The following is a 16,689-nucleotide window of genomic DNA, read 5'->3' as shown; positions in this document are numbered from 1 at the left end:
GGTGGAGAGAAGGGAAGTGGGTCAGCCCCTGTCTCTGCTGGAGGGATTTTGAGAAGCTGTGCCCTGTCGAATCTTCTCGTAGCGATGAGCGATCCAGATAAATAGGAGGGCTGTGGTGGCCTGGATACCGGCCAGCAGGAAGAAGTAGTTGTCCATCCGGCAATTGTTGATGTTCCCTAGCAAGGAGGATTGGCATTTAGATCAGGGAAAGGTTCCTTATCTCTAGCCCGACCACAGCCACAGCCAGGGCCTCGGGCCAGCAGCTGGAGCAGTGTGGTCATTGGGTACAATGGGAGAATAGGTGGGCTAGAGAGTTCCTTGGATACTGCCACAGTATCTCCTGGGGTTTCTGTAATTCTATGTATGTGAAGACTTGAAATAAATACAAGAAAAATGACTGCTCAGCCAGAAGGGTAAAATTTCTGAAGCCTGAAAAAGCCTCCATGGCCAATGAATCCATTTGTGTGTGTGTGTGTGTGTGTGTGTGTGTGTGTGTGTGTGTGTGTGTGTGTGTTGCCATCTAGTAAAGCTTAAACTTAAGGTTTCGCTTAGCTTTTTCAATCAAGGCTGATGCTCTACCACATGAACCATTCCTCCACTTCTGGCCTTTTGGTGCTTACTTGGAGATAAGAGTCTCCTGAACTCTTCTGCGATTCTCAGATCTCAGCCTCCTGAGTCATTAGGATTATAGGTGTGAACTATCATTGCCTGGCAGCCGGGGAAACTGAGGCCTTAGCAGGTGATGCTATGGTGTGCTGTGGCAGAAAGTCAAGTTGGGGCTACCAGGCCTCCCACTTGCCCACACCCTCTCCGGGGAGCCCTGGCACTCACCGAAGTCATCAGGGCAGTACATCCAGCCTCCTGGCAAGGACAGCAGGGCCACCAGGCTGGAGCCCAGCAAGGAGCCCACGCCAGACAGGCAGAAGAAGACACCCATGATGGCGCCCTGCATGGAACGTGGTGCCTCCGAGTAGGCGAACTCCAGGCCTGCAGAGAGGGAGCCCAGAGGGCCTCAGGGACTGCTGGGGATGAGAGCAGCCCCCTGCAAGTCTCTATCCTAGCTCTCTTGCCCTGGAGCCAACCTTTTGATCCGACCTTTAAAATGTCTTCCACATGCTCTTCTCCCTGTCTCCTCCACCCAGCTGTAGGTACTTCCTGTTGACCCCTACAGCCTCAGCTGCCACATGAAGCCAAATGGCATGGGTCTATCCTATCACTCACAAGTCCTTTGCCAAAATCCTTGGAGACTGAACAAGGCACTGGAGCCCTCAAGGAAATCCCTGTATAGACCAAGCCCACAAGACACTATGACTGTGTGACTGTGTGACCTTCCCCTCCACCAGCCCAGTAGCTTCATTTCCCACCTGGAGAGGCCTTGTTTATTCAGGTCCCTGTGCCTCTAAGTCCTTCCAGCATCTGCTGAGCTCTGCAACCCCGGAGACCCTGCTCCCCTGCCCCTCCTCACCTTGCTCCAGGAACCCCCACATTCTACCACTGTCTCCGCTGTAGCACTAGATGGGGTTATTCTGTGTCTCCATTCCCTGAGTGAAATTCCAAGAACACTTTTTTTTTTTAAATTGTTTTGGTCCTGGGGCTTGAACTCAGGGCCTAGGTTATGTCTCTGAAGTGTTTTGCTCAAGGCTGGCCCTCTACCTGTGGACTCACAGCTCTGTTTCTGGCTTTTTGGTGGTTCATTGGAGATAAGAGTGTCACAGCGTTTCCTACCTGGGCTGGCTTGGAATTGTGATCCTCAGACCTCGGCCTCCTGAGTGGCTAGGATTCCAAGCATGAGCCACCAGGGCCTGGCCTAGGGATCCTTTTGTCATAAAGTCCTAAAAGCCTCCCCTGACCCCCAGCCTGGCAGAAGAGCCCACCCAGACTTGTAGCTCTCTACCCAGTTGGAAGAAGGCCGCCACATCGAGACTTAGGGCTGTACAGAGTTCTCTGTATGGGAAGGGACGATTCTTCTGCCCAGAGGCACTGAGGCTTGGAATTGAAGAGGAAATAGGAACTCATCTCCAAATGCAGACAGAGTGCAATAGCCACTGAGGATTGTGGGGGAGAGGGCCCTGTGGGCAGTGCTTTCTACTTCCATGGTGCCAGTTCATGCCCCAGCCCCTCTGGGGGCACTGCTGCCCCCTCTCTAGGCAGAAGGGTCTCAGGTTCTGCCTGTCATAGACAACCTGATCTGCAGGCACCAAGGGGCAGAGCATTAGCCGTGATATAAGAATGGGGGGCCAGGGGATCTGGGGTACCTGGAATGCTGGCAAAAATCTCGCTGATCCCAATGAGCAGATACTGGGGGACCTGCCACCAGATGGACAGGGGTGCTGCAAAATACTCGTCCTTCCCGATCACCTGGGACACCGTCTGGTTGGCAGCAATGTACTGTAAGCGCTCCCTCTCCAAGACTCCTTAAGGGACAACAAAGAGGTTTACATTCAAGACCACTCAGGCTCAGAGTAGCCCAAGGCAGAGATTAGTAGTCAGTGGGTGCCATTAAGTAACCAAAGATTGACCAGGGAGCAGATAAGAAAAGCACGAAGGATAGAGGTGAGAGTGAGAATCAAGATTTGGATTCCAACCTGTCCCTTTTCTGCATTGGCTGTTAGGAAACTCGGGTTTTGTGCTTAGTGAATTAATCAAGAGCCTGTTAAGGCATTCTAGTCAAGGCTGCATCTGTAGGGCCAGAATATCTGGTTTCAAAAGCTGGCCTACTTTCTATGGTCACATGACACTTGTGTGGTAACATCCAGGATTGTAGCAGTGTCTCTAACCTGCCTTCTCAGTTTAATTATTCTGTCTCCTTCCCTTCCCTGTTTGGAAAGTAGCTTTGCCCTAGTGGAAAGCCTTTCCACTAAAGCAGTGAGCAGTAAGTTGGAGGATTTGAGTTATGCTTCTAGTGTGACTCTGGCTTGCTTCTCTTGACATTCCATTCCCTTATACAAGAGATGGGAAGAAAATTCTCTGGGTTATGACGAGGACGGAGTAGGACAAAGGGCATTAAAGCAGTAGCTAAAAAGAATCCAGTTTGGTTTTCTCACATTAATATAACACTGTTCATTGAGTGCTAATTTTTTCACCTCCCACTTGACGTACCTGACAGGGTCCTTTGTGTGCATCATCATTGTGCGTGTGCGTGTGCGTGTGTGTGTGTGTGTGTGTGTGTGTGTGTGTGTGTGTGTGTGTGTGTGTGAGAGAGAGAGAGAGAGAGAGAGAGAGAGAGAGAGAGAGAGAGAGAGAGAGAGAGAGAGAGCTCTCTTGTGTCTGTCTGTGTGTTAGTACTGGGGGTTTGAACTCAGGGCCTCACACTCCTACTTTTCTTTTTTGCACACGGCTAGTGCTCTAGCATTCAGGCCACAGCTCCATTTCTGACTTTTTGGTGGTTAACTGGAGGTAAGAGCCCCGCTTTGAAGGATGATCGACACATCTCAGCCCCCCAGTAGCTAGCATGAGCCACTAGTACCCGGCACCGGTCCTTATTTGCCAGGCTTTTTTGGGAAATTTATTCCAACCCACTTACTAACATTCTATGCCATTTCTCCATAGAAATGAAGGAAAAGGAAAATTAAAAACATCTTCCTGCCTTCGAAGAGCTTCTGTCACATGGACAGGAATGCTTGTTCCTCTCTGCCTGAGTTTCCTTTCTCTGACCAGACAAAGGGAGGCTGGATGTGATGAGCAGGGCAGAGGAGACCAGAGCTGACACCCACCAGCCTCAGATACCCTTGATTTGGGGCAGACCGGGCTCCCCCACCCCAGACAAGAAAAGCCCAGCTCTTGGTCCCACACCCTTCCACGCACCTGCCACAATGACAGAGGTAAACCCAAAGAACATTCCCACGGCCATCTTCTGCAGGGCTGAGGGCAGCAGCTTGCAGCGCAGCAGTAAAGGGTCGAGCAGGTGATCCTTCACAGGGACCAAAATCAGCACCACCACCACATTGGCCAGGAGGAGCCATGCTGCAGGGATCTAGGAGAGAGCCAAGAGATACAGGCTAGCAAAGCAGAAGGAGGTGTGTGACCCAGAAACAGTTCCTGCCCCACTCTGGAATTCAAACTCCTCAGCTGTGTGTAATCAGGAGATGGTATTAGATCACAGATGTGATCTCTATTCTCTCTGTGCTCCCATATTATCTGTCTATTGGTAGTGGTTGCTTAGAACAATCATGGGCTCGGTGGGAATGTATCAGGATTGATTGGTGATGTCTGCCCGGGGAGGGGGGGGGGAAGAAGGGACGTAGAGTTGCAAATAATTGTATTATTTACTTAGCAGCTTTGAAGAGCTCGAATTTTATATTTGTGCAATGCCAAAGAACTAGTTTAGGAAGATGTGGGGGAGAGAGAAGGAAGGAGAGAGAGAGAGAGAGAGAGAGAGAGAGAGAGAGAGAGAGAGAGAGAGAGAGAGAGAGAGAGAGAGATCCAAGAGTTCCAGAGAAGTAGGAAACAAAGACCTGTATATGTACTGCTTCTATCTAGCCTGAGCTTGAACTGAGCATACATTTTCAGTGTGTGTGAAGTGAGTATTGGCTTGAACTGAAGGCCTGGGCTGTCTTTAGCATATTTTGCTCAAGACTGGCATTCTACTATTTGAGCCAAATCTCCACTTCTGGCTTCTTGGTGGTTCACTGGAGATGAGTCTCCGGGCAGTTTCCTGCCTGGGCTGGCTTCAGACTGTGCTCGTAGATCTCAGCCTGCCCAGGTGCTAGGATTGCAGGTGTGAGACACCAGCTCCCGGCTCTAAGCACACATCTTTGTCTCTCACCCTGTAGTCGGTGCCCTGGGCTGTCAGAGCTGAAGAGCTGTTTGTAGGGCTGGCTGAGAAGATGTTGGGGATGTGAAGGTGGAGACCTTGCAGGACATAGGTGGACTGCATCTGTGGAGAGATGGAGGAGGCTGGGCTGGAGTTGGCTGGCCTGCCCTGGGGCCTAGAGTTCCCACATGTACCTTTCCCAGTCCAAAGAAGCCACCTCCTCTCCTGCTTAGGAACCAGCCTGAGGCCTGGGGGACCAGAGGCCTCATCTCCCCCACTATCAGCCTTGTGCCCGTTGTCTGGGCTCAGCTGGTTGGGCTAGGCTCTGTCTCCAAGGCCTGACAACAGCATGGGTGTGGGTAAATGTTTGTTGAAACGGAAAGGATAATGACACAGCTGTCCCCGCCGGGAGTCATCATCTGACACTGAAGCCACGCTAAGTCCCACAGGTTGACGCAGTCAGGAACTGCCATTGCTTCCTCTTTTTTTTTTTTTTTTGGTTCTAGGGCTTGAACTCAGGACCTGGGTGCTTTGCTCAAGGCTAGTGCTTTACCAACTGAGCCACAGCACCACTTCTGGCCTTTTCTGAGTAGTTTATTGGAGGTAAGAGTGTCATAGACTTTTCTGTCTGGGATAACCTCAAACCATGATCCTCAGATCTCAGCTTTTTTTTTTTTGCCAGTCCTGGGCTTGAGCTCAGGGCTTGAGCACTGTCCTTGGATTTTCTCAAGGCTAGAGCTCTACCACTTGAGCCTCAGCACCACCTCTGGCTTTTTTCTATGTATATGATACCAAGGAATCGAACCCGGGTCTTTGTACATGCTAGGAAAGCACTCTACCACTAGGCCAAACTCCCGGCCCCAGATCTCAGGCATGAGCCACCAGTGCCTGGCTGGCATTGCTTCTTTAGTGGCTGCATGGCAAAAGCCCAGGGGACTCCCTTAGGAGGTGCCAAGGAAAAGGAGGGCTCTGTCATTATGAAGAGAAATGACCACTTACTGACCGGCATGGAAGGAGGTCAGCATTCAGCATGGTACCAACCCTGGAACCTGTCTCTTCTCTGTGCCAACTGCTGCAGCTGGGCCTGGACTTACTCTGCCTTATGCTGCCCAACCAGGCAATGGCTTAAATGCTGAGGGTTAGACTGCTGTACACGTACACACACACACACACACACACACACACACACACACACACACACACACCGCCATCCCTTCCCAGGAAAGTGGCCCCTGGGGTGGGAAAGACCATAGTTGTCAAGCCTGATTGTTCAGCAACCTCTGAGACACCTGCACATGCCGTGTTCTCTCCACTGATTCTGTGGCCTGAGTCCTTTTTGCTCAAGGCTAGTGCTCTACCGCAGCGCCACTTCTGGTTTCCTGGTGGTTCACTGGAGATAAAAATGTCATGAACCATGATCCTCAGATCTCGGTCTCCTGAGTAGCTAGGATTACAGGCATGGACCACCAGCACCTGGCTTCCAGAGCATCTCTTACAGTCACCGAGGGACTAGTCTTTGATGGCATGGTGCCAGGCCCACACCAGCTGATGAGCAGTAATGAACACTCTGCCCCAGCCTTCCTGAGTGCCTGGGAGCAGTGAGGGGTAGGAAGCCAGGCCCCCAGAACCACAGGCAGTGATGCCCACCTGGAAATACACCATCCAGTAAGGCACCAGGGTCACCATCACAGGCAAGATCTTCACCAGCACCTGGAAGTTGGCAACATCCTGTAGGCTGGAAGGACCAGGTTGCCACCAAGACCTGTGGTCAGGCAGCAGGTGGTCACGCTGGGCGTCTCTGTGGGCCACAAGAATAATAGAGAAAGGGTAGCATGGGTGTCTCATCTCTGCAATTACCACTGTCACCTCCATAATCTCTGTGATCCCCACTTAGCAGCCCTGGCCTCTGAAGTCCCCCCTCCCCCCTCCCCTCTGTTAACTAACCTGTGCCACTGTCATGTTAGTATAGTGTGTGTGAGAGTGCACGTGCATGCACGCATGCACGCATGCACACGTACAGGTATTGGGGCATGAATTTAGGGCCTCACACTGACTTGGCTTTTCTTTCTTTCTTTTTTTTTTTTTGTTTGATTTTAGCATAGCTGGTGCTCTACCACTTGAGCCTTATTTCTACTCCTGGGATTTTGCTGGTTCATTAATTGGAGGTAAGATTTTTGAGAACTTGCCTGGCCCACAGTGGCTTTGACCCTGGATTCTCAAATCTCAGCCTTCTGAGTAGCCAAGGATGACAAGCATGAGTCACCGACCCTGGGCGAATATTTCTAATGTCTTTTCTGTAGCCAAGGTGACCAGTCAGACTCGGGCCAGAAGTGTGGTCTCTGGTTATTGAGGGAAGTCGGCCCCTAATTTGTGTGAACAGTCTTTAGGGAGTATTTGGTTCATGGCATTGACTTTGCACAGGAATCAGGGAAGGTTCCCATCCAGATCCGCCTCGGAGGCTGCCATGAATCCAGTACACCCAAATTCCCTGGCTATCCACCCCAAATCCGTCTTCTCCCTACATAACAAGGGTGGAGAAACAGGGGGCAGGGACCATCATTGAAGGCTAGAAAGGTGTACCAGCAACACAACCTCACCCTTTGCCCATTTTCTGGAGAGTTTCTGGTCCCTTCTTGTCTGAGCCCATCATCCTTTACAACTCCAAAAGGGACAATTGGAGTGTCTTCATCTCCAAAGATAACCAACATCAACTCCTGCCCTTGCACTATGCCATGCTCTCTTCCACCGTGGGAGGGGGATGGTGGTGGTTCTTTTTCCTGCCACTGATCAAAGCATTTATTCTTGTAATGTTCTCTCCTCTTTCAACCCCAGACACCATGTGCTGAGCCCCAGGGTACTACTTGTCCCAGGCCACAGGAGGGGAAACAGATTCTCTACCAGCAAAGCTTGCACAGCTCATCATCACCTGCCAGTCACCTAAGTGAAGAGGTCCTGGCCTTCTCAAGCTCTCAAATGCTGCCAGCCCTGGTGACAGGAACAGTTGACAAGCTGTCCCATTGAGTTCAGTCACCCACTGAATTCAGGAGAGGGTAAACAGATAGATGTGTAAGCCATCAAGCCTGTCAAGCTTATTAGACAGCAATGAATAATTAAAACATCCTGCCAGGATCTGGTGGCTCACGCCTGTAATCCTAGCTACTCAGGAGGCTGAGATCTAAAGATCATGGTTCAAAGCCAGCATGGGCAGGAGAGTCTATGAGATACCTATCTCCAATTAGTAACCAAAAAGCCAGAAATAGAAGTGTGGCTCAAGTGGTGAAGCATAAGCCTTGAGAGGAAAACCTAAGGAACACTGTCTAGGCCCCAGAAATGGCACAAAAATGAATGAATGAATGAATAAACAGACTCCTTGGTACTTAATAACTGTTCTGACAAACTTCTAGCAATGCACCAGGTTGAGCAAGATAAGCTTTTAACCTTTTCCATCTAGATCCTATTCACCAGATTCCAAGGTCTAGAGACAGATCTGCTTAGCTTAAATGATCAATTAAGGAAAGGACAAAGGGGAGTCAGGACCACATTCAAGGCCATTCAGAACTTTCTCTCTCTCTCTCTCTCTCTCTCTCTCTCTCTCTCTCTCTCTCTCTCTCTCTCTCTCTCTCTGTTTCTCTCTCTTGGATGTCAGTTAATGGAGGTGGGAGCAAGACTGGCTGACTTCTTAAGACTACAATACTTCAATACAGAACGTTGTAGAATTGTTCATATGATATCCCAGTAACCTTCAACCTAGCATCACCATCCCTCTATAACTGTCCATAACCAGTGTCATGGGGCGTGAACTCGGTCTGGGTGCTGTTCCTGAGCTCTTCAGCTCAAGGCTATCACCCTACCCCTGGGCCTGGCATTGTCCCTGAGCTCTTCAGCTCCATGCTACCTCCCTACCCTTGAGCCAAGCCCTACTTCCTGTTTCCTAGAGGTTAATTGGAGATTAGAGTCTCAGGTCCTTTTGTGCCTGGGCTGGCTTTGAACCTTGATCCTCAGATCTCAGCCTTCTGAGATTACAGGCGTGAGTCACCGCACTTCACTGGGCAGATAAATCTTTTTTTTTTTTTTTTTTTTTTTTTGCCAGTCCTGGGCTTGAGCTCAGGGCCTGAGCACTGTCCTTGGATTTTCTCAAGGCTAGAGCTCTACCACTTGAGCCTCAGCACCACTTCCGGCTTTTTTCTATATGTGGTACCGAGGAATTGAACCCGGGTCTTCATGCATGCTAGGCAAGCACTTTAACCACTAGGCCAAACTCCCGGCCCTGGGCAGATAAATCTTATCTTTAATGAATTAACCAGCAAAGAGAAGCTCCAAGTAGAAGAGTGCCAGTCCAGAATGGGCAACAAAGCCAATCCAGAGTGAGAGGCCTTGAGTTCAAGACCCAGTACCGACATATACAATTACTGTCACCACCATCCCAGCCCTATCAGCATTCGTCATCTGCCCAGATGGGCAGCTGTGGTCACTGGAGGCAGATCATAATCAAGGGCATAGCTGGAGCGGCATAGAAAGTGCAAAGCTTGCCACGCCTCCCGGGAAGCTTCACAGCCTGCTGTATCCACAGCGCCTTCCTACCGTGCCGATTGTCTTTGCCATAGCCGGGGACAGCAGTAGTAGAGAGCCAGCTTTAGCATTGAAGACACTTGGCTACCCATGGGGGGCTTGGTGATGAAGACAGGGGTGGCGAGGAGGAAGATGAAGAATCCCAGGCCCACACAGGCTACGATGATGCTGTAACCCAGCAGGAAGTTGATGTTCTGTTGGATGAAGGCCACCACGAGCAGGGACAGGACCGCACCCAGGTTGATGCTCCAATAGAACCAGTTGAAAAAGCGACGGGTGGCATCACGGCCGAGGTCCATCACCTGCCAGCCAGTCAGCCAGGGGGTGAGAGGGAGGGTCTGGGAGCCCAGAGGGATTCTCTGTACCTGTACCCACCCCTCCCACAGGGGCAATTCTTCTTCTTTTTTTTTTTTTTTTGCCAGTCGTCAGGCTTGAACTCAGGGCCTGAGCACCGTCCTTGGACTTTTCTCAAGGCTAGAGCTCTACCACTTGAACCATAGCACCACTTCCAGCTTTTTTCTATGTATGTGGTACTGAGGAATCGAACCCATGCCTTTGTGCATGCTAGGCAAGCACTAGGCCAAACTCCCGTCCCCTCACAGGGTCAATTCTTGAGCCAGTCGATGGTACTTGCCTCATCTCTGCTCACAAAATGGACACTGAATAAATATTTGTTGAATAAACAAAAGAATCTTTCTCTTGGGAGCTACTGTTCACGATCAGGGCATTTTAGCACAGCTGTTTTTACATGCCCAAGGAACATTACTTTTTTTTTAATTGTCACTAAGTAGGGCACACACAGATGTCTCTGAAGCTGTGTTGTTCACTTGTGGTTGATTTATCCCTTTGTCTTAGACTGAGCAACCTATATTGTGCCTTGCTTTTATAGTCAGCTAAAAGCTCATAAAGATCTCAATTACGTTCCACACTATTAAATATGATGGATGCATAATACTACAAGAACAGTTGCAAGTCTGCTTGAAAATGTTCTCTGCAGGTTGGAGATGCAGAGGATTGTATGTGGTCCACTCCCTCCCCACACTTCTCTCTCTCTCTCTCTCTCTCTCTCTCTCTCTCTCTCTCTCTCTCTCTCTCTCTCTCTCTCTCTCTCCCTCTCTCTTTCTCTCTCCCTCCCCCCCCTGCTCTATGAGAGTCAAACACAATTGGCAGAATTAGGGAATATGGAAGGAAGAGGTCCTAGCTAGAACTCTTTTGAAAGCAGGTTCTGACCCAGCAACACACACACACACACACACACACACACACACACACACACACACACACTTACACCTTTTCAGGCCCTTTAGCACAAACATATGGATTGAAAATCTCTCTCCAGAGTTTGGACTAACCTTTCATCATCAAGCCTTAGTCCTCACTGTGGCCTGCTGGCTCTGGGTGTATTGTTTGTGCCCCTTCCCAAATCCTGGTCCCAGCTTTGGACTCAACAGGCCTGAGGCTGGGCCTTGTGCCCTGGTTGTGTGCAGTGTGTGTGTGTGTGTGTGTGTGTGTGTGTGTGTGTGTGTGTGTTCATGTTGGTATTTGAACTCCTGGCCTGGTGTTCTTCCTTAGCTTCTTTCTTGCACTCAACCACTGGAGCCACAGCTCCACTCCCAGCTTATTGCTAGTTAATGGGAGAATAAGTCTCACAGACTTTCTTAGCCAACCTGGCTTTACCTTCTGAATAGCTAGGCTAACAGGTAGGGGCACAGCACCAGGCCTGAATTTCTAAGGTAAGGAGTGAGAAGTAGACGATAATTCTCAAGATAAATGCATGTCTATCTTGTTCAGCCAGCCTCCCCACATCTCAGATTCTAATGTTGACCTCCCACAGCCCCAGAGGCATATATAATCCACTAGCTACAAAGATTTTCACCAAAAAAAGCTCAGTATCTTGGCTGCTCATCTGAAATCATCTCCCACACCTCTGTTCTTACCATTGTGTTCTGAGAGAGTCTTGGGGTTCTCTGGGAGATAGAGAGGGAGGGGCATGTCACCTCCCTCACTCAAAGTCCTTGCTGTGGACTTTCAAGCAGAAAATGGAATTAAGTCCTGTGATGAACAGACACTTCCACTTATTAATTGGAAGTAAATGCACATGACAATTGTAACTGGAGGAGAAAGAACCAGCCACCCACTCAGGAGATAAACGACTTCTTCCAGGCACTTCATTGAGAATGATGGATGGCTCTTTCTGATACCAGCAAGTGTGTTAAACACACAGCCCCTAGGTAGATCCATCTGCCAGATGGTGCCAGACTCAGTTTCCACCCCCAGAATCCCACTCTCCCAGAGCTCTAGTGCATCCATTTCTTTTGTCAGTTGTAGGGCTTGAACTCAGGACCTGGGCGCTATTCCTGAGTTCTTTTACTCAAGGCTAGCGCTTTACCACTTGGAGCTGTGGCACCACTTCCAGTGTTTGTGTGGTTCATGGGAGATAAGAGTCTCATAGACTTTCCTGTGTGGGCTGGCTTTGAACTCAGATCTCAGTGTGTTGATTAGCTAGGATTACAGGGGTGAGCCACCAGCATTCAACAGAGATCTAGACTTTCTTTCTTTCTTTCTTTCTTTCTTTCTTTCTTTCTTTCTTTCTTTCTTTCTTTCTTTCTTTCTTTTGCCAGTCCTGGGGCTTGAACTCAACCTGGGTGCTGTCCTTGAGCTTCTTTTGCTCAAGGCTAGTACACTACTATTGAGTCGCAGTGCCATTTCCAGCTTTTTCTGTTCATGTGGTACTGGAAATAGAACCCAGGGTTTCAAGCATGCTAGGCAAGCACTTTACCAGTAAGCCACACTCCCAGCCCCAGGTCTAGACTTCTCAAGACAGCTTTCTAGTCCAGCCTTGATCTGCCCAGAATCCCTGCACAGGAATGGTTGTCTCTGTGGGTGTCACAGGAGGCTCCACGCGGTAGCCTGGCCTTTGGGAGACCACTATAAGGGGGTACTGGAGGGTTAAATCCCTTGGAGGTTAAGAGGTCAAGGACACAGTTTAAGGACGGCTAGTAGTGGTTGAATGGTGAGTTGTCAACGAAACAGTAGAATTAAGGGGCCATGAGAGGTTCCTCTAGGCACATATTGGGAATCTCTGGTCAATGCTAAGTATTAGAGAAATGTGGAAGTCCCAAGGGCCCCGAGTAACTCCATCAAAGGAATCTACACTGGATATGGTGGCTCAAATTTGTGCTTCTATCTTCTTAGGAAGCAGAGATCTGGAGGATTGTAGTTCAAGGTCAGACAGCCCCCCCCTCAAAAAAAACCCCAAAATTACAAGACTCATCTCAACCAGAGGCTGGGGGTAGTGGCCTATCACCCTAGCTACACAAGGAAATACAAACAGAGGACCACAAGACACAAGGGCCCAGACCCAAAGAGACTCCATGCCCGAACTCATCACTGAAAATGGCTGAGTGACTCAGGAGGTACAGTAGCTGCTTAGTGAGCATGAGGCCCTGAGATCAAACCTCAGGACAACCCCCAAACAAAACAAAAACCCAGAGGGGGTCTTCATAGTCCAGAGAAAGGACTGGACCGGGTTGAGGGCTGGGCTGTGGAAGCCAGCTGGATGGAATGATTTATACAAAATGTCCCCCTGAGGTTGGGGGCAAAGGCTTAGGTGGTTAAGCCTGGTGGCTGGGGAGGGGAGGTCCAAGGAGCCCAGCGGACCGAGGACAGTGCTGTGCAATCTGTTTCCGGTGGGTCTGTTCCTCTGTTTTTTCACATGGCTGCCTACATGCTGGTTTGCATCTGGCGTGTGCCCATTTACCCTGCATGGGGTTGTGTTAATGATCACCCAAAGTAGCTTAAAATCACTATCCTGCTGCAAACAGCTAGCAAAACACGGCCACACGATGAGTCCTTTTGCTCAATCCCTTAGCAAATATTTGCCAAATTTCCTCCACAGGCCACACTCTGTCCGAGGGAATTAGAGAAAGATCAGAGGGTGAGATCCATGTTCAGATGACCCCAGCTTGCACTGGACCCCTGCTGACCTTGATCTAGCAGAGCTGCCCCTCCATCCTTTGCATCACTGGGAGGGAAGAAGTTGTTTGGGGTAGGTAGTTAACACGGTCAAGTTAGCCAAGGGTATTGGCTCACACTTGTAATCCCAGCTACTCAGGAGGCTGAGATCCGAGGATCGAGGTTAAAGGCCAGGAAAGTTCAGGAGACTCTTATTTCCAATTAGTCAGGAAAAAAGCCAGATGGGGAGCCGTGGCTCAAGTGGTAGAGCACCAGCCTTGAGCAAGAAAGCCAAGTGAAAGTGAAAGGTCCTGAGTTCAAGCTCCAGTACCAGAACACACACACACACACACACACACACACACACACACACACACACACACACACACACACACACATGCAGAGTCAAGTTAAAAACAATCAATCAAAAGTAATAGGGCCAAGGACATGGCTCTGAGGAAGCTATGGTTATTTCTGCAGAGTCTTGCTTTGTATGGCTAGCCATCCCTACTTCCAGCTATGCAAACTGGACCAGAGAGGGAAATGCATCTCCTGACTGTGGATCTGGGCTGCACTTAGAAAAACTAGCTTTTAGGGTCCCCCCCCCCCCCCCGGACTCCGCAGCCACTCACCTGATCGGCCCCAAAAGAGGTGAGGTTGCTCCTCACCGAGCTGGCAGCCAAAGCCAGCAGCAGCAGCCCCGCGTAGAGGACAGGCGCGCAGTAGGGGCTGGGCCAGGTGCCCTGGCAGTCGGGCGAGGAGCAGGATGGTTCCAGAGATGACATGGGTACCTCACCACAGAAGGACAGACGGCCATCGGGGAAGGCTGTGGCCAGCAGCAGGCTGGAGGCGGCCAGGTAGAGCAGCAGGCTGAGCACCACAGCCCAGTGGCGGCTCAGGTACACATCGGCCAGCCAGCCGCCCACGGGGGCCAGCAGGTACGACGCCCCCAGGAAGACCAGCGCCGCGCGGGACGCCTGCTCACCAGTCCAGTTGAAATTCTGGCTGTTGAGGTAGAGCACCAGGTTGGCCGCCACACCGAAGAAGGCGGCCCGCTCCAGCAGGGACACCAGCAGCACCGCGGCCCCCGCTGTCCGACGCCACCCTCGGGGTCTCCGGCCACTCTGGGCCAGCAGTGGCCTTTGCTCCTCTGCCGAGAGGCTCTGCTGCTCCAGGCGGGGCATGGCGGCCCCTCCGGGTCCTCTCCCAGCCCCTTCCCTGATGGAGCTGGCCCTCCTTGTCTGTCTTTCTGAACCCCTTATCTTGGGTCCCCTCCTTCCTTCCTTGCCCCCTGAGGTCTCTTTTTCTCCCTCTCCCTCACTCCTCCTCCTCCTCCCTTCCTTGAGACTCCCTCCTCTGCCCTTCCCCCACCCCAATTCCTTCCTACCAGCTTGTCCCCCCTCCCCAGCTTTCCACCACCTGACCCTGCCTCCCCTCCTTGTCTTCCTCCGAGACTTCCCAGCCCTGCTTCTCCTATCCTCTTCCCGTTTCCTGCTGGCCCCCTCAGTCAGTGGTCACCCTTTCTTGACCTTTGTCTCCCTCCCCCTATGACACCTGGGCTACTCTGGTCCTCACTGAGCCCTCATCCCATCCTCAGACTGCATTCTCCCTCCTGCCAGGCCCCCTGCCCATTCTCAGCTTTTCCCCTGTCGGGCTCAGCATGGCTCCCCCAGGCTGGCTTCTGCTTCTTGAGAAGTTCAGGCTTCCCCTTTCACTGGCCCTGTGGCTGCCGGGTCACATGATTTTTTAGGAGAAGTGAAAGGCTGGGGCCTCAGAGTCCCCGTGATCCCAGCGTCCTGACTTCCCCCATCTCTGGCACAAATACGCAGATTTCCTTTTCCACTACTCCCAGCCTCCCGGAATCAGTGGGGAGGAGGACTTCCTTTCAGTTTCATTTCTTCACAGGATTCCCCCCTCCTTCGTTAGCTGGAGACTGCAGAATTAGAGGCCACAAATGGTAGGGTTAGTAATCCTGGCCCATTTCACAGGGGCAGAGACTGAGCCCTACTGGGAGGTGGGGAAGGGACATGGGGACCCAAGTGGGGAGATAAATCACAGCCCGGTGAGCATCACGCAATGCAGATTGAGCAAGCGCTGCTGCTGAGGAAGGAAGGAAGTGGTGGCCCAGGCTGTCCAGGGCTCCCCACAGAGCCACAGCAAGCAGTGAGGGGGTCAGAGACAGGATTGGTCACTTCCCTACTCAGGACCACAGCCAGCCTACAAGCAAGCCCATCAGGAAGGCACCCTAGGGCTGGTGGCCCACATCTGCCATCCTAAGCCATTCACAGGGCTGAGATCTGAGAATCCAATGATCAATGACAACCAGAGCAGACTCTGATCTCCACGGATCCACCAACGAGCTGAAAGTGGACGTGTGGCTCAACAGGCAGAACATTAGCTTTGAGCGAGAAAGCTAAGGGATAGTGCCCAGATCTTGAATTCAAGCCCCAGTACTGGCATGTGTAACACACACACACACACACACACACACACACACACCCTCATAGCTTCTAGGAGGTTCCATTCCCTCTCTTCCTTCCTCCCTTTTGCTCTCCTGAAAGGCTCTCCCCACCTTTGCATCATAGCTCATGGCTCTCATTTGAGCTTCAGCTGAATGGTTTCTTCCCTGATCATTTTTTTTTTGTCCTATGACTGCCCACTGGAACCTCAGCCTCCTTTGTCACATTGCCTCATCTTTATAAGTTTGTGACAGGGCCTCACTCGAGTACAGAATGGGCTGGCTGTCCTCACACTCTCAATCCTCCTGCCTCCCCTTCCCAAGTGCTGAGATTATAGACACAAGTCCCCCATTGCTGGAATTGCAGACATGCGTCACCATGCCCCAGCTGCATTGTCTCTTTGAAATGTCTTCTGACTCCAAGGATGGTTTACCATCTTTCACAGAGTCAAGCACTTTGTCTAACTTTTTCTATTTTGAATCCATGAAGGTGTGGACCTTGGGGGAGACTGGAGGAGACAGTGAGAAAACAAAGCTCTTCACTCAGGTCCGGTCAGGTAGCCAGGGACCATGTGCCTTGGGTAAGGCAGGCAGAGAGAACAGGACAGGAGAAGCTGGCTCAGGTGGGCCTCTTCTTCTCTTAAAGGAACCTCACAACCCTTTGGTTGTGGTGAGGGTATGCAGGTGGCCTCAGACCCAGTGCCCTTCAGTCTTGGCAAGGTCATTAACCCTGTCAGAAATGACAAATAACATTCCACAGGGCTGAGTCCTCCTCACACCATGGCTGTCTTGTCATGGGTGGTCTTCAGGGGGTCACGATGGAGAAAAGGAAGAAGAAGAAGAAGAAGAAGATGAAGAAGAAGAAGAAGAAGAAGAAGAAGAAGAAGAAGAAGAAGAAGAAGAAGAAGAAGAAGAGAAGGAGGAGGAAGAGGAGGAGGCAGCAAAGAAAAGTATG

General features: G+C 50.9%; 1 protein-coding gene across 1 annotated transcript; it reads right to left on the bottom strand.

Annotated features, from left to right (window-relative positions):
* Positions 1 to 16: 16 nt before the first annotated feature.
* Slc15a3 (solute carrier family 15 member 3) lies at positions 17 to 14,623 on the bottom strand. The gene is made up of 8 exons (XM_090347589.1): positions 13,909 to 14,623; positions 9,335 to 9,624; positions 6,401 to 6,551; positions 4,766 to 4,876; positions 3,805 to 3,973; positions 2,256 to 2,414; positions 832 to 987; positions 17 to 176 (listed from the first exon to the last, which is right to left on the bottom strand). Exons 1-8 carry the CDS (start codon positions 14,458 to 14,460, stop codon positions 22 to 24), a joined length of 1,743 nt encoding a protein of 580 aa, XP_090203715.1. The 5' UTR covers positions 14,461 to 14,623; the 3' UTR covers positions 17 to 21.
* Between the last annotated feature and the right edge of the window lie 2,066 nt (positions 14,624 to 16,689).

Source organism: Megascapheus bottae, chromosome 16, assembly GCF_031878675.1.
Source record: "Megascapheus bottae isolate mThoBot1 chromosome 16, mThoBot2.hap1, whole genome shotgun sequence".
Taxonomy (NCBI): domain Eukaryota; kingdom Metazoa; phylum Chordata; class Mammalia; order Rodentia; family Geomyidae; genus Megascapheus; species Megascapheus bottae.
The sequence above is the reverse complement of the archived record's forward strand: the minus strand, read 5'-3'. Positions and strand labels throughout refer to the sequence as shown.

Excerpts from the sequence above, each read along its gene's own strand:
- Slc15a3 (XM_090347589.1), bottom strand. The coding sequence starts at position 14,460 with ATGCCCCGCCTGGAGCAGCAGAGCCTCTCGGCAGAGGAGCAAAGGCCA. Across the intron at positions 9,625-13,908 it reads CCTCTTTTGGGGCCGATCAG|GTGATGGACCTCGGCCGTGA; the intron begins GTGAGTGGCTGC and ends ACTGGCTGGCAG. Across the intron at positions 6,552-9,334 it reads TGGCAAAGACAATCGGCACG|AGACGCCCAGCGTGACCACC; the intron begins GTAGGAAGGCGC and ends TGTGGCCCACAG.